Source organism: Eptatretus burgeri, chromosome 11, assembly GCF_056783735.1.
Source record: "Eptatretus burgeri isolate ZD-2024b chromosome 11, Ebu_testis_v1, whole genome shotgun sequence".
In the NCBI taxonomy this organism is placed as follows: Eukaryota; Metazoa; Chordata; class Myxini; order Myxiniformes; family Myxinidae; genus Eptatretus; species Eptatretus burgeri.
In genome coordinates this window covers 79,371,962-79,390,194 of record NC_140971.1, presented here as the reverse complement: position 1 = coordinate 79,390,194, position 18,233 = coordinate 79,371,962, and the positions used below count along the sequence as shown (strand labels likewise).

At 46.7% G+C, this 18,233-nt stretch overlaps 1 protein-coding gene across 4 annotated transcripts in view; it reads left to right on the top strand.

The window, feature by feature from the left end:
• Positions 1 to 12,762: 12,762 nt before the first annotated feature.
• DTNB (dystrobrevin beta) overlaps positions 12,763 to 18,233 on the top strand; it is a 218,487-nt gene continuing 213,016 nt past the window's right edge. The window contains exon 1 of one of the 4 annotated variants that reach the window (XM_085847130.1): positions 12,763 to 13,199. In XM_085847130.1, the coding sequence (XP_085703256.1) occupies positions 13,093 to 13,199 (107 nt within the window). In that variant the 5' untranslated portion in view covers positions 12,763 to 13,092. Of the gene's footprint in view, positions 13,200 to 13,959; positions 14,372 to 18,233 lie in introns of those variants that run through there. The other 3 variants (XM_085847131.1, XM_085847134.1, XM_085847133.1) reach the window with 3 other exon arrangements.

The window sequence follows — 18,233 nt, the reverse complement described above, 5'->3', positions numbered from 1 at the left end:
TTTTGGAGCATTAAATGCATACAGCCAGCGGCGCTGTTCAGCGCCCCCGGCCAAGGTCGATCAAGGCTGGCGCCACGGCTTCCAGACGGCGGGCTTCCGGCCTCGGAATGTTTATCTATGTCGGGTCTGCCTGGGGGGAGTGGGCCGGAGGCGTTTGATGGTGCCGGGGGAGGTTGGCTCAAAGTCGTCACGACCTTGGCGAGGGCCATGTCAGCATGGGCCGCCTGGGGGCGTTTTTGCTGCGTAGTGCTGCTGTGCTTCTCATTTTGCTGCTTCATATCGGTAACGCGGTCAGAATTTGGTGGGTGCTTTGTGCACCTCCGTCTTTGGAACCTGGCCTTTGCTGCTCCACTCGCTTGTATCGACACATTATATGATGTGGTGTGCTATTATACTTCGCTATTGGTCATTTTATTTTCATGATTATTGTACCGAAGTCCTTATAATGCTTCTTATATTGGTGGTCATTTAATAATCATACTTTTAGGAGGGAGGAGTGTGATGTAGTCTGCGGGCCTACGGGGAGGGGCATGATGATGATGCATGATGGGCGTGGTGATGGGAGGAGTGGTCGTGGTGGTTATCGTATCTGCAAGGGATATAGGGTGTGCGCGCCGTCTGAGGCGTCGTAGTAAAACAGGAGTCGCCCGGCTCGTGAGGGTGCCGAATACGGAATAAAGGGGAGCCGCCGGGCAGAGTACGCTCGCGCTCGCATTTGTACAACACAGCTCGGCTCGACTGTCCTTCCGCTCGTGTCTGCCTGCTAAGCATCTCCCATTCAGTACAGTACAGCAGCGAGTCGGGGGAAGAGGGGAGAGACGGGGATAGGGTTGGAACCTCCCCCATTCCGAGCGTGGACCGTGCTTCATCGCCCGTAACGGGGCCGGCAGCGCCGGAAACCAGCGCGATGTCGACCCAGACAATGTTGGAACGTTTAATAGGGGACATGACGGTACAAATAGCAAATCAATTCATGACACAGAGGGCAGAAATGACAGATCAATTGGGGGTAATGGGGGTACAGTTGGGTGCACGGATTGATTTAATGAGGGATGAATTGGGGGAAAAAAATGGAGAAAATGAAAACTGAGATGCAGGAGTGTGTGGATGTTAAATTGGGAGAAATACAAAGTAAATTCGAGGATAGATTGGAGGAAACAAAGGTAGAAATTACATTGGAGGGGGAAAATATACGAAAAAAATTGGTAGATAAAATTGATGCAACGAACATTCGGGTTGATAAAGTGGATGAAAGCCTGGAACGTCATCGTGCCTGTGTGGATGCTCGTATGCAGCTGCAAGTTGAAGAGTGGGGAGAGCTGAGGAAGCAAGGGATGAATTTGGCGGAGGAGGTAAAAGGATTGGAGGCTCGTTTGGACGAACAAGATAAAATTATGAGCCAAGATGAAGTCTTGGATAAAGGCCTGGTAGAGCCGTCTTTTGCAAGTAGAGTGTCCGGGTTGGTTGAGGAGCAGCTACAAACTCGTGACGGAGCCTTGGAGGAGGTTGTGCGGGCCCAGAAGATCCTGCGGGAAGAGGTGAATCGGTCCATTCAACGTTTGGAACAGGAGGCAAAATTGACCCATGAGACCCTCACCACAAAACATCTTTGGCCACAGTGGGCTCCGAAATTGGATACACAGCCACAAGGGTGTTTGATCCCTGGGCTGGATTCGGACAAGGGAGAAACTGAGAAGCGGGCCACCGTAAAAGTGATTCCCCTGGTAAATTTCGACGGGTCAGGGAGCGTTGAAGCTTTTCTGACGCAATTTGAGTGCATTTCCCGACTAAACGGGTGGAATGAGCAGGAACGTACAGGGAATTTGGTGGCAACGTTGCGGGGACCAGCCGCAGACGTGTTAAACGTGATTGCGGAGGGGATGTTTACCAGCTCCCACATTTGCGAGGCGTTGAGCCGTCGGTTTGGGTTTGCAGCAAACTGTGATCTGGTGCGGGCCCAGCTCCAGCACCGCAGATTAAAGCCGGGTGAGACAGTGCAGGAGCTGGCACAGGACATTTACCAATCAGTCAGGATCGTGTATCGGGACCTTACAGTGGAGGCGTGGGACAGACTGGCACTCGAGAAATTTTTAGCTGCTCTTCCTGACCCTGAGGTCCTAGCGCTAGTGGAGTTACAGGATCCACCCACCGTTCACCGAGTGGCCGAGTGCGCGGCCAGGCTGGCCTCGTGGAGTCGGCCGGGTCGGGTTCCAGAGAGGCCATCGGTGACGATCCGACAGGCGGAGATCCAGGATCAGGGAGGGGGGTTGGGAGAAATTGGCATTACCCAAATGTTTGAGGAAATTTGCCAGAAACTGTCAAGTTTGATAAGGGGTAATTCGGTAGTTGGTGCGCCAAAGCGGCGTGGTCCAGCCCAGCCAATAGAGCAATTTGATTATGGCCGAGGGGGTCCGGAACCGGAAGAGACATTACACCGATACCCACGGGGGCCTTTTATGGGGAGTTGTTTCCGGTGTGGGCGAAGAGGACACATGCAACGATATTGCCGGTACCCGGCGATAGAGGGACCCTCCAATAGACTTTTAGACTCGGAGAGGGTGAATCCTCCTGCTGAACCGCCAGGTCTATCTGAGATGCCCTTTCATAGGTCGGGTCCGGAGATCACTGTCGGGGGTCGGGGAGACTAGATTGGGCTGAGCATATACGGCCATGCTCGGCTGCTGACATAGTGGCGAAGTGCCCTCCTTTGGTGGAAAAAAAAAATGAATTGTGGAAAAATTGGCATGGGTTTGTAAGTTCTGCTGGGTTTTAGAGTGACAATCGGGACAGTGGGTAATTGGAAACAAAGCGGGCACGAGTGGCTGTCCAATGGCTGGTGCGTGGATCGGGTGAGAAGTGCTGTGTGAGTTGTTTTAAGTGAAGAAGTGAAATGTTTGGTGCACACATTGTTTTTTTTATTGGGCATGGTGTGGTAACAGGGAAGGTCATGGTCGGTGAAGTGTTAGAAATGCAGGTGTCACATGTAAGGCCGATGGGGTGGGGGAGTCATGTGGGTTTTGTGGGTGGGGATGATGTGCTTGTCCACAGGGATTGCTGAAGCTCACGGTGAGCGTGAATTGCGACCCCCTTCAAGGAGATTCACCACCTGGTGGCTAATGGTGACAGTGTCTGGAGGCAACTGGGAGAGGGTCTGGTTGGGCAACCAAGGCGGGTAGGACCTTGGCGACCCAGGAAGGCCAGAGGAGCCAGTGAGACCCCTTCCAGAGTGTTGTACGGGATTAGAGCTGATGGCTACCAGGGGGGAGGGAATCAAAGGGAGCGGGGCGGAGAAACGTCCGGGTTGGACTAAAGCTTACCTGTGGGCATGGTTGCACCTGAGATGCCCCCATCATCTTGTGGTAACCCACCCCACGGCCATGACGGGATTCAGCCTGCATGATTAAAATGAGGACCATGACCTAGAAATGTGATGATGACCATGGTGTGAGTGTTGTGAAGATGTGTGAGTCCCACCCGATCCCGCACAACTTGACAGGTGCAGCAAGGGCATGATGTCCGCATAATTTTGGGGCAAGCAAATTTGAAAATTGGCTCCCCAGGTAACGCTGGGTCTATTAGCATTCACTGGGGGAGGCGGTCAAGTGTAAATATCCTGTGAATAGTGTCGTAAAGGCTTAGAGTAGGAATGTAAAGTATAAGTGTTGTGTTTTTGTGGAACCTTTTGTTTCCCCTCCCCAGATCACTGGAAGAGTGCTGGGCAAGAGCGATGATCCAGAAGATGGAGTGCAACTTCGCTCGGTGCTATCATGTGATAAAATAAAAAAATAAAAAAAAAACGAATGATTGTTTAGGTGAGGATAAGGCCATAAGGGGGTAGTACATTAATCAGGATAGGTAAGTTAGCTGCGACTCGCTGCCCATTGCCCCTCTTACTTTATTTCGTTAGGTTAATTAGGTGTGAGTCAGTAAGTGTTAAGGCTGGTACGGTAGCGCCTGTGATATACCTTGCAGGAGCTGCAGTACCAGAGGAGGGGGCAGTGTTACGTTTGAGGGGGGGGTATGCATTCAAAGGGTAATTAGGATGTTTAATTAGGTATGCCATGCTGTTCGAGTTTACGAGGATCTCGATGTAATAAGTAGTAATTCAGTGGTGATAAGTTGTCTCGTAAATGTTCATTTCTTCAAGGGGGAAATGATAAATGTCACGTAATTAGATAGGGACATGGGATAGGGTAAGTGTGTCTGCGTAAACCCCTTTTGGTATTCTCTGAAGACTGGCCGTGACGTCACAGGACAGAGCAGCGGATGGCTCCGCCCCGTGATCACGATTGGCAGAAGGCGACGGCAGTGGGCCAATAAACGGCTTGATTGGAGGTGACGAGGGCAGAAGGATAAAAAGGTTCTGTTCGGGATCGAAAAGGAAGAAGAAGAAGATTACAACCAGAACGCTCGTGTTTTTTTGGTGTGGAACCTGTGGCGGCAGAGAGCGTCCTGGTTGCTGTGCTGAGTCGATCGTGCTCTTGATCATGTCTGGGAGCCTTGCCGAGCCTCGTGCCTCGCTTTGGTTGGCTCTAGGGTTCTGCTGACTCGGAATACGGGGTCGGGCGGCGGGTGGACCTGCCTCCCTCTCCTGCTCGCGGCTTGGCGCGGGAGCTGGTTCCCTGGCGGCTGTGGGCGGACTTGGGCCAGGACCAGGACCAGGAGGTCGACAGCACCGCGGTTTCTCCTGCCCCCCCCCTGGCGAGAGCAAGGCCGGCTCGTCCGGCGCCGATCCAGGGACAGTTGTGTCCACACCACGGTCCAGCCTGACCACCAGAGATAGCTACGTTTTGTGTGTGTGTGTGTGTGTGTGTGTGTGTGTGTGTGTGTGTGTGTGTGTGTGTGTGTGTGTGTGTGTGTGTGTGTGTGTCTGCTTGGCGCCTTCGAGGGATTGAGAACTGTATATTCATTGGAATTGTCTGTGTTTTTCCCCACGCCCGATCCCACACCATTCCGTCGAATCTCCCCGGATCCCTCTTCTTGCCGAGTCTTGTTATTTCTGGTAAAAATTAAAAAAGGAATAAACATCATCAACTCAGTGAAAAGTGACTCGTGCCACCTTCCTCGTCCCGTTTGCGGTAGAGCGATTAGAACCGCCATGTTTGGGTTATAAATAAATAAATCGCCTCCATCGTTTCGGCTCATTCTACGTTGGCGGGACTGTTCAAGTCCCGTGGACGTCACAATACTTTATAAACAATAGTCAATATTGTGCTGGATGAAACAATAATTGTACAAAATTCAATGTCATTTCATGTGATTAATCTCCTGTTGAATGCCATTGAATAACTTTCCGGAGAGGACATTTTTGACATGGACATTCAATCAGTGTTGTAACAAGATAAATTACATAAATGTAAATACCTTTTTCTGATAATGGATATTCATGACCATGTCAACCTCACAAAGCATCAAAATTTATAGCCAGCAAGTAGTTTCCTTATAACTCGTGGCAGTTTAGGTGTTTCCGGAGAGGACACATTTTTTACGGACAATGTAAGGCAATCAGTGCAGGCCACACAAATAGAAGGTTATTGGTTACACTCAAACTTTGTGGCATAATATCAGTGCAGGTATATACACACTTGGTAAAACACACAATAAACTTTTAAAAAGACCCTTTATTTATATAAAAAAAATTCTTCTACAATATGCTTCTCCCAATCATCAGCAAGGTGATGGAATCCATAATCGCTTCCGACATTAAATCCTTTCTCTTCTCCAATGGCCTGATTTCCAATCATCAATTTGGATTCAGACCAGGTCACTCTACTCTGGACTTGCTGCTCCTCAATCAGCCTTCTCCCAATCATCAGCAAGGTGATGGAATCCATAATCGCTTCTGAATTTAAATCCTTTCTCTTCTCCAATGGCCTGATTTCCAATCATCAATGTGGATTCAGACCAGGTCACTCTACTCTGGACTTGCTGTTCCTACTTTCCCAATAATGGGTGGTGGTCCTCAATACCAGACATGAGATCAGTCATCTCCCTAGACATATCGCTTGCTTTCGATACGGTCTGGCACCCTGCCCTGCTCACCAAACTCTCTTCCTATGGTATCCAAGGACATCTCCACTCTTGGCTCGCAGATTTCCTCCCCTGTCACAGTCATTGTTTGGCCCTTAATGGCATTCAATCATCCCCTTTTCCTGTCCAGGCTTGAGTTCCTCAAGGCAGTGTTCTGGGCCAAGTGCGTTTTCTCATTTTCATCAATAATGTCTCTGACTGTGGAAAATCCTCTTTATCTCTTTGCTGATGATGCCATCCTCCGCTGTGCCATCCATCATCCCTCAGTTTAGCAAGCAGCAGCCTCTTCACTCTCTGCAGATCTGGATAAAATCACAAGCTGGTCCAACATGTAAAAAATGTCTTTCAATATTGACAAATCTCACACTCTCACTATGTCTCTCCGAAAGGACCATTTGAATCCCCCCCCCCAATCTACTTTCTCAACAATCATCTTGAAGAAGTCCTTTCATTCAAACTTTTGGGTCTCACTATCTGCCATGATTTTTCCTGGGAAAGGCACATCTCCAAGCTGGACTCTAAAGCCAGTCGCCGACTGTGAATCCTCCATCGTGCAAAGTCCTTCCTTGGCACTCCTGAGCTCCTCACCAAGTACAAAGCTTTTATTTGCAGCCTGATGGAGTGCTGCTCTCCCCTCTGGGCTGGTGCTCCCACCACTCACCTTTCTCGGCTTCACGCTGTTAACCAAGGCATTTAAGATCATTGGTATCTTCCGCGATAAGGCTGGGCCTTTGGGTCACTTACTCTCTCACCGCAGGCAGGTTGGTGGTCTTTCTGTCTTCAACCATGTTCTCTCCGGCCTCGCTCTCCCTGCTCTGTCTGCTATCTGTCCCGCCCATATTTCCGCAGGGTGCTCAAGGTCCACCAGCAACCCGCTTTTGGGAAAACTACCAAAATCACGAATCACTGCTCACCTTCACTCTTTCATTCCTCTTTTTTCCCACCTTTGGAACAAACTCCCACATGCTCTTCAATCCCACTGCTCCCTCCAGGTCTTCAAAATAGCTGTTCACCACCATCTCTTATCTTTCCCCCATCCAAAACCATGATCATTTCTACCCCCATTAATCCACCCCAAACCCACCTCCATCATATTCCCTGCTTTCCTTCCTGAAAGTCCCTGTCAAGTCCATTTTGTTTACCCCGTATAACCCGCCCCATCCCATCCCTCTCCCTTCCACAGATGTCCTCATGTGTCTATTCCCCACCGTTTTGTGCTTCCCTCTCCCGTCCCGCTTGTCTTGTGCTCCCGTTGTTTTACGTTGTGTGCGTCGCTCTTATACGAGCCTTGACATTGTTTAAAATAAAATAAAAAATGCAGCTTTTTTATTAACAAGGGGATGGAATTTCTAAAATTAATCTGAGACTGACAACACAGTTCACTGATGATGTCCTATCCCTGTTTTAGGAGAATGTGTTCACCTGGTGAGCCATTTAATTATTGGCAGCATGGAAACAATATTTCACTCACACTCAGGTTTCCCCAAAGAGTGGAAAAATGTAACTTGCACTTTAAAAACAACCTGATATATCTGTTATCTTACAACACCAACATATCTCAAGGGACCTCTCGAATCCTTTGTGCAGGCTTTAAATGTGATCCCTAATGTTAAAGAGAATAGCGTGGACAGCTTTTGTAACCTGGCTGCTTGCAGGCTGGATTTTAAAGATTGCTTAAGATGTAATCTTGAGTTGTGAGTTAATAACACCACTCTAAAGGCCATCCTGGAGTGTAACCACAGTAAGATTTTTTCCAAAAACGTCTTCCATTGTTTGGTAATAATGCTCAAATAGAATGCTGTAAAATAAATGAAGACCACAAGGGGAAAACCAGAGATGTCACTTTTTATAAATTTCAGGGTTATTGCACCTGCCAATAGTTGGCAACATAAGGTTTCCTCTCACAATATTACTTGAACAAATAACCAGGGGTGTCACATAATTTATATGGTATAAAGTTTAGCCGTGCAATGAAAAAACAAGTGTTGTCAAAGCTGAACAAGTAGAAACCCAGAGTTGTCAGTACTTTACTCCTGGTTATCTCCCTTTCATTCATGTTAACTGTTCCACCATAATATACAGAGTTGAGAAACTAAAAAATGAAAGGTTGTAAAACTTTCACAGCATAAACTCTGAGCACTACAATGGCCTATTTGGTTATATAATGGGTTCCGGAGTTGGTGCATATCGTGGTTCAAGCCTGGTCAAACCTTTATTGTGACTTTTATGGGACCCATGCCGTGGCTTAATGGTTAGCGCGTTTGAGTACCCATCCTCATTCGATGTACCCACCGCCCGATCAACCTGCTTAGGTATATGAGGGAGTCACATGAGGTGACTTCGGCTCTCGCGGGGATGGTTTATCCTTGGTTTCCTCCCGGTTTTCCATCATATTAAGTAGTACGGAGTAAGAAATGGAGAATCCGTCGTCATATAAGCGAAATACCCTTGAGTATGGCGTTGAACACCAATCAAACAAAAAAAACAATGACCGTTTAATGTTGAAAAAAAAAATCTGTGATCACCAAAGTCATGTAATGTATGCTAATAACCAACAAGCATGAATTTGCTACACATCCTGGGTTAAATTGCATGGCAATTATTAAACAAGGGAATAACCAGTGATGTCAGTTTGCAACATTGATTCGTTCTTTGCTCTTGAATTAAATAACACAGAAGCTTGGCAAATGCTACATGCTTAATTTGATCGGCCAATGATCACTCTTCCTTTTACTGGAAAAGAAATCGATATGACAGTTATTTAACAGTCCACCAAAGTCTTGAAACTTTGTTTTTCAGTTTCTTCAAAATTGACTTATCCTGACATCTCTGGTTTTCCCCTTGTGGTCTTCAAGTATTGTACATGTAGTCACTCAATTGTATTATTTTTGGCGTACAGGGCTGGTCGGATAGCCTAGATGCATGCATGCTCACTTATGAGTTGTCTCGCATGGGTTCGAATCTCAGCACAGCTGTAAATGGTCGTCCTGGTGTTTCACAGGCAAGTAATGTAGAAGGGCATTAAATTCGGCATCTCGTCACAATGGGCACATTGGTTGGTGGGCATTAAAGATCTCACATGAAAGGTCTTTTGCAAATTCCTTAGTAGGACGTTAAAGGTCTTTTGTAAATAGTTACCACTGGCACCCTGAACAAATTACAAATTCCTGTCACCTTCAGTCAAACGACAGGTCTGGCCAGTCAGTTCATGAAAGATGAGTCAAAAAAGTTACCTGGACAACACTGCAAAAAAGTAGGAACAATTTGGATTGTCAAACATCACAAGCTCATTGATACCATGACTTCCCTTACTGTGTCGGAAATCATCAATCATACATCCTCCATCAGACCCATGTTCGTGAAAGCTACATCTCCTTCACGTTATGACGCCCTTCTTCGTGAATACCCAGAGATTGCTCATCCAGTGTACAAAGATTGTGAGATCAAGCACTCGACCACTCACCAAAAATTAACTTGTGGACCTCCAGTTGCAGTATGACCACGGCACCTTGCCCCAGATTGTCTGAATATTGCCAAGTCAGAGTTCGAGCACATGCTTGAACTCGGCATCATATGACAATCTGACAGCAACTGGTCTTCCCCTTTGCATATGGTACCGAATAAGTCACCGGGTGACTGGTGGCCCTGTGGTGACTCCCGTGCACTTAACAAACGCACCATTCTTGATCGCCATCCAATTCTCCATTTGCAGGATTTTTCATCTTTTTTGTATATATTGTCGAGGCTCATATAAGAGCTAACACACAACATATAATAAAGTTATCAGGAGACACGAGGGACGCGAAAGGGAAGCACAAAGCAGGAGGGAACAGAGACATTAGATCTGTGGACGGGAGAGGGATGGGGTGGGGTACATAGGGTAAACAAGATGGACACTTCAGTGACTTTCAGGAAGGAAAGCAGGGAATTTGAAGGAAGTGGGTATGGGGTGGATTAACAGGGATAGAAAAGGTCATGATTTTGGATGGGAGAAGATATGAGATGGTGGTGAACAGCTGTTTTGAAGACCTGGAGGGAAAAGTGGGATTGAAAAAAGTGTGAGAGTTTGTTCCAGAGGCAGGAAAAAAAGAGGAATGAAAGAGTGAAGGTTTTTTTTTTTGTATATATTGACGAGGCTCATATAAGAACTAAGACACAGAACTTATAACAAGGGGACCAGGAGACGAGAGTGGTGGGAGAGGGAAGCACAAAACAGTATGGAACAGACAGAACTCGGCATCATACGACAACATGTGATCTTCCCTTGAATGTGCACGTGTTTTCTTCAAGGTACCTCGAAAGAGCATATCACCAGAAACCAGTAAAGATGACTGACCGACACAAACCAGCCATCGCACCACCTTTTGGTCTCGACAAGTTTGTTCGCATGCCATTCAGCTTGCGTAATTCTGCCCAGACGTTTCAGAAGTTGATCGATGATGTCATCCGTGGTTTCCTTTTCGTTTACGCTTCCCTTGACGATCTGCGAGTGGCAAGTCCGACAGAGGAAGAAATGAGGTACACTTCCGATTATTTTGAGCTACTTGCTAAGCATGGCATTGTCATAAATCCCAGCAAGTGCCAGTTTGGGATGCCATCACTTACCTTCCTTGGCTGCGTTGTAGATGAACATTGTAATTGTCCAGTGAATGAGAAAATCAAGATCACACAAGCCTTTCCTGCACCCGCGTCACTGCGCAAGTTGAGGGAGTTTCTTTGCCTTGTTCATTTTTTCAAGTATTTCATCCCTTTTACTACACAGACGTATCTCAGCCATTGACAAACATAGTAGCTAATAAGAAAAATCAGCCTATCAACCTCGATGAAAAATAATTGTCTTCCTTCGAAGAGGTGAAGGTGAGGTTGGCTGAGGACACTTCTTGTTCATCCTAAGGCTGAAGCACCACTATGCCTCTTAACCGACGCCTCGGATGTGGGAGTAGGAGTATCACAGCAAAATGTCGATGACGTCTGACAACCATTCTCCTTTTTCTCAAAGCGTTTTCAACCTGCAGAGATCAGAAATAGCATATTTGGGAGAGAACTTCTAGCAGCCTACCTGGGTGCCAAACACTTTCGGCATATTCCAGAAGGGAGGACATTCACTGTCTATACAGACCACAAGCCATTGACCAATGCTCTCAAGTCGGGAGCGGATTGTCACTCTCCAAGAGAGGTACGACATCTTGATTTCATCTCCCAGTTCCGACAGACTTGAGGCACATCAGTGGAAAAAATAACTTTGCAGCAGATGCACTCTCCTGAGTTTACATAAATGCTCTGGACACATCTCACATCATCAGTTTCACTTCCATATCTGAAGACCAACAGCGTGATGAGGGGCGACAAAGGCTGTGAACCAATTCAACGTCACTTCAGTTCAAAGAGGTACCACTCCCCACTTCTGAGGGTAGGATTGTCTGTTACGTTTCCACAGGCGATCCTCGTCCTTATGTCCCTGGAAAGTATCGACGTGCAATTTTTGATGCTCCACACAATTTTTCTCACCCTGGCATCAGAGCCACTCAACATCTTGACTCGGTGTTTTGGCTGGTAGGGAGTGAATCGTGACGTCAGAGATTAGTGTAAAACCTGCATAGCATGTCAGAGATCCAAAATACATCAACACATCAGGTCTCCTCTTGGCACGTTTTCAATATCAGACGCTAGATTCGACCATGTTCACATTGATCTCATTGGACCTTTACCTCCATCAGATGGCGATACATACCTGCTCACATGCATTGATCATTTTACTCATTGGCCGGTCGCAATACTCATCTCCGACCAGACATCAGAGACTGTAGCACAAGCATTCATCTCACATTCGGTAGCTATGTTTGGTACACCATCAACAATAACCACAGACTGAGGTTGTCAGTTTGAATCAGCAATTTTCCAAGCTCTGTCTGATATACTTGGCAGTAGAAGAACCGAACCACAGCTTATCACCCATCACATCATGGGCTCGTGGAACAATTCCATCGACAGGTGAAAGCATCACTGAAAGCCGATGCAAATACAAGAGGGACAGAGAGTCTTCCTATCATCTTGCTAGGTACCCAAACTGTGGTTAAGTCTGACCAGGGGTGCTGTGCTGTTGAGTTCGTTTTTGGCCCAACTCTTTAGTTGCCAGGACAGTTTGGGATACCTAGTCAGTTTAATCATGACTTGGATCCTAGTAACTATGTACATAGACTACAGATGCACATGAGAACCTAAAGCCTGCTTATGTTGAACATGACCTGATTACTGCACATGCATCACCTACAACCCCTCACTTTGAACCAGCACCAGCACCGGCAGCTGTTCCTCAAGTGCCCGCAGTGAGGAAGACACAGTCCGGCTGTCAAGTCCATTGACCAGCTCGTTTTGTACATTTTTTATGGAACTTGAAACTTTGGGACTGTTCATTGATTTGCACTCCAATTTTTACACCTTTCTGATTGATTGCTTTCTTCCTGTGTTGACAAATTCTGGTTACTAGCGATCTAGGAGCCTGGGGCTAAAGTGGTGTGCTTTTCATTAGTACCAATTCGCTGGAACTTTGTTCCATTTACTTGTCCAATCAATGGCAGTAGTGTAGGCATGGTTTTAAAAATCCAATTTCTAACCAATCATTTTTCCCCACACTACTATCGGGCTCTTGGACCTCCCCCTCAGGGGACGGGCTTTGAGCAAGGCTTTAACGGAAGGGTGACGACACTGTCCTGCCTGGCAGCTCGCATTTACACCGTTGACGAAATAACTCATGGACTCGAGTTTCACTGGAGTGAAACAAAAGTTCACAGGAGTTCACTAGAGTTAAACCGGAGTTGCAGTGCTATCTTCAGCGACGCATTTCCTCTCTTGACTCGCAGAGTGTCGTACCACGTGTCGCATCACAGCCCTATCGTGAGTGGGTTTTCACTCCTTTCAACCGTGGGACGACTATCATCGCGTGCACCCCTTTTGGTGAGCACTGAGCACCTTATTCACATGGGCACTGGTCATTTATGACACCCGAGCCATCGAGTGGATCACATTATTTCATGGACATGACGTCAAATTGGCCCACTGGTGATGCACCATTTCTTGGTTCTTCTTGAACATGTGAATATTCATCTGCACTCAAGCTTAACAGCTTGTGGGACACCGCTCAGACTGGATGACGTCATCGACCTTTTGCGGTGAGTAGAGGTTGATAACTCTTCCTCAATTTTTCCATACTACTATAATAAATTAGGCAATTCTATGTATGTATGTCTGAAAATCATGATTTAAAAAACAGGGCTGGCCCAATCTCCATAATGCATACGTGTTGGTCGTACCCAAGGAGGGGAAGACGACTCGGCATTGATGTTCCAGGAGGGAGTGGGTGTTTCTAGTAACGGTAAAAGCAAGTTAATATAGCCTGGACATACACACACACACACACACACACACACACACACACACACACACACACACACACACACACACACACACACACACACACACACACACACACACACACACACACACACACACACACACACACCGCTGTGCGGGTGAACATACTGATGAAAGGAAAAAGGAAAAACTGACATGAAGTGGAATAATAAGGCAAGGAGGGGAAGGGAAGCGGAATTGCAAGGTGGTAAGAGTAACATAATACTTGATATGAGTCACGGATTCTTTAAATAACAATGAAATAAGCAAAGTTAATAAAAGAAAGCCACGATATTGATTGAAGAGCGAGAGGAGAAATGAAGACACAGCAGCGTGTATGGCAGAGGACGAAAGACAAGAGCAAGACAAGAAGTAGATGTGGTGGGAGACGGATGGATGTAGACCTACGGTACAGTGTCACGCATAAAGTTGGTTACGCTTGGAGAGAAGGTAGAGCGAGGAGGAAGAGGCGAGGTAAGGGGCGAGGGAGGGGGGATGGAGAGAGGAGAGGGGGAAAGGAGGCAGAGAGCGGAACAGAGGGAGAGAAAGGGGCAAGAGTCGTGCTGAAGGGAGACGAAGTGACCGTAGCTAAAAGAGAGGAGCTAATCAAGAGAACATATATATTGTATAGATCAATCTTACATATATATCAAAAAGAGAGGCGGAGAGACGCCGCAAGAGCAGGAAGAGAGTGGGCGCGATTAGAGAGAGAGAGAGACAGAGAGAGAGAGAGAGAGAGAGAGAGAGAGAGAGAGAGAGAGAGAGAGAGAGAGAGAGAGGCAGGCGGCTGCTGGAGCGAGCGGTGGGACATGCGCGGAAGACGGTCGCCCCTTGGGGCACAAAGAGGGCCGAAGTCGAGACCCTGAATGGTGAAGAGACCCTGAGGGTGAGGAGACCCCCCCCTTCTCCACCACTCAGTTCCACAACCCAGGTACGAAGCGTGAGGCGGAAAGCCAATCAGTGAATGTTTTATTTATTTATTTTAAAATCTTTCCTCATCTTAATTCCTCACGTACATCCTCTTCCTTTCCATATCAAACCTTCGCTCTCGGTGTGGAGTGGGCTGAGGGAATGGACAGCGAGCTAGCTGTTCATGATAATGAATGGAGCACGCAGAGTGGGTCAAGGGTTTAATTGCCATCGTTATTCATTGTATATCTTGTCACAAACCACGTTGTAGGAATGTGCGGCGATGCACTGTACATCAGTCTAATCAAATGGTACTGTACCTGCTGGGCCTGGTATCGCACGTTTCTCTACAATATACGTCGTAACCACAGCTCGGAATAACAATTTGTGCGGTGTAAGATCAGAGCCGCGGCTGACCATTGTACGACGTCGTGCGTGTGAGGACAATGTTAATCCACCCTCCATTTAGTTACCGACTTTATGACGTCATAAACACGAAAATCGGTCTCTCATTTTTTTAAAATTAATAGGCACGGTGATCATAACACACATGGACCGTCATTATGGTCATCAAACCAAGTGTTCTTGGGTGCATCAGCGGTCATATATCATTTGGGATGATAAGTTACATGGGATGTTAATTATGTTGAGCCCTCGGGTCTTTATCCGTAATTAAAGACTCCTGATTGGTTCTGCCAACATTAAGTTCTCAGGGTGTCTGTGCCAACGATGCAAACGTGATGGTGCACCAAAAGTACCATGAACCGTCGAACCTAACCCTGACCCCTTACTCATTGATTGGCATTTTCCTGGAAAGGTCCTCAAGGACTACTGGAGACCTTCTGAGGAGCCTCGGGCGATCTGAAGGAAATGTTTTATAAAACATCATTTCAGGAGCACATTTTATTTAGTTTGACAAGTACAAGTGGAAGGTTGAAAGTTTCCGCTTCGTCTTGTTGAGCAGCGAAGATACAAGGGGCCTTTGGTGGTTAAATAGACATGCAATTGTTTGAAGTGATGTTACTCACCATTTCCAAATGTCATCACCTTCAATGGTCGACACTTACGAGCAACCCAGTGCAAGCCTCCCGTTATTTAGGCTTGATTTGCCATTTGAAATGTCATTTATGTTTTTGAGGTTGTTTTGTTTTAATTGCCAAGTAGCGAAAAGGTCTGGAACATGAAGTGTTAAATTATAACCAGATTTATCAACACACTTGTCTGAATTGCATCATTAGTTCAATTTCCTGGATTGGGATGGGGGTGGGGGGGGGGTGGTGCACTGACAGGCGAGCGCAGTGCTAGCATACTCATCCTCAGCTCTCTTGCTCTTCTGGATTCGATTCCCAGTCTCACTGTAAATTGTCACCCTGGTGTTTCGTGGGAAGGACGTTCCTTCAGCGAGTGTGCATCTTCCTTCCTTCATAGGGGATGTCAAGCCAGGTGCACTGCCTGCTCGCACTTGGTTGATCTGAAAGATCTCAAGGTGCCTCTCATATGAAGAGGCCATTGTGTGCTGGCACCCTGGCCGAGATTCCAAATTCCTGCATAACCTGCCATGTAAAACTTTGGTGCAGGTCACCAGACACACACACACACACACACACACACACACACACACACACACACACACACACACACACACACACACACACACACACACACACACACACACACACACACACACACACACACACACACACACACACACACACACACACACACACCAAACTTGGATGAATACAATATGGAAAGCTCAGTTGTATCATGAAAGGTAGCTTACCAATATGTTTGAAAAGGAAAGCTTTCAATCAGTGTATTATTCCAACTATCATCTATGGGGCAGAGACCTGGGTGTTAACAACAAACATAGGACCACTTGTCCTGACACTCACCCAGATCAGCAGAAAGTCACTCAAACCCCCCGCAGACCTCCCTCGACCCTGAATTTTTTGATAGCATGAACAAACTTTGAAACATCACAGGTGATGAAGGTTGTGGTCGTTTCATTGAAATTGTGTGTATAGTTTGGAGAAGAGAGCAAATACATACTTTGTTGGGGGGGAGTTTCATTGAAATTGTGTGTATAGTTTGGAGAAGAGAGCAAGTACCTACTTTGTTGGGGGGGGGTCAAAAACCCTCCCGTAGACCTCCTTAATGAGCGCAGATTTTGATGCAGGTGATAAAATTTGGTACATCACTGGTGATGAAGGTTGTGGTCAAGTTTCATCTTGTGTGTAGTTTTGGAGAAGAGAACAAATACCTATTTGGGGGGGGGGTCCAACCCCCCCCCTCCCGTGGACCCTCTTTTGAGCACAGATTTTGATGCAGTCAATACACCTTCGTTAGGCATCAGATACAGTATGAAGCTTGTTGCCAAGTTTCATAAAAATTGTGTGTTGGGTTCAAGCGATAATGACTGAAATGATTACAGACTGACTGACTGACTGACTGACTGACTGACTCCCTGACTGACTCACTGACTGATTGACTCACTCACTGACTCACTGACTGATTGACTCACTGACTGACTCACTCACTGACTCACTCACTGACTCACTCACTGACTCACTGACTGATTGACTCACTGACCGATTGACTCACTGACTGACTCACTGACTTGCTTGCGGACACTGCTCAATCGCATAAACTCCCTGGAACAAGTTCCAGGTGAGCTAAAAATGGAGAAAAAGTTTACACAATATGGAATGAAAAACATTAGGTATGGCACACAGATATAAAGACAAATAAATGGATCAGAGAACAAACCAAAACTCAGGATATCTTTGAAATAATCAACTCAGGAAATGAAAATGGGCAGGACACATTAGCAGAAGGACAGATAACAGGTAGACAACATGGTTAACAACATGGAGACCCAATGGATGACAAAAGGAACTGGGGAAGGCCACATCCAAGATGGACGGATGAAATAGACAAATATTGGGGGAGGCGTCAATTGGAACAACAAAGCAAGAGACAGAACAACATGGTGTCAACATGCTGAGGCTTATGTCCAGCAATGGATTGAAAATAGTTGTTGATTATATGTGTATACACACACTCTCAAACACTCTCACACACACGTATATATCTCGAACGCCCTAAATTGAGAAGGCAGCAAGGCACAGATTGAGTCCCATCACAGCAAATGCTGCGCAACCTGTTGGCAACAAGCATCGTCTGCCAGGCGAACACATTGTCTCCGCTCTGCTGACACCAGATAGGAAGTTTGCAGTCAGAAATGATAAATTAAATGAAAGGAGCAACACTGACTCTGGAGGTGAAATGACACTGACGTCACACACATAAAGAATGCCGACACATCACCTCCAAACTAGGGATGGCGTCCGTGTGGCACTCTTTGAAGACTGATATTTATGCTGGTTCCATTCTAATCAGGTTAGGGGATTCGATTTTTATTTATTAACCAGCTTAGAATGGCCACAAATAAATGGATTGGCAGCATGTTGGCCTGAGGAGGCCATAATTCGGATGAAATCTAGATTGGTGGCTCTGCTTTCGTTTATTCGTGACCATAAATCTCAGTCTTCAAAGGCCTGAGTGCCACACGGACGCCATCCTAGTTCGGAGGTGATGTGTCAGCATAATTTATTTGCATGGTGTCAGTGTCCTGTGACATCTGGAGTCAGTGTTGCTCCTTTCGTTGAATTTATCATTCCTGACTGCAAACCTCCGAACTCGTGAGTCCAGAGGGGAGAGCAGTCCTCCATCAAGCTGCGGATGAAGGCGTTGTCGGTGAATCGGAGTTCAGGTGTACCAAGGAAGGTCCTCATCACCGGTTTTGAATGGAGTGCTTGCTTGAGTGCTGAAAAGCCACTTGGTGAGCACTCCACAATGAACTTGGTAACTGACCACACCCC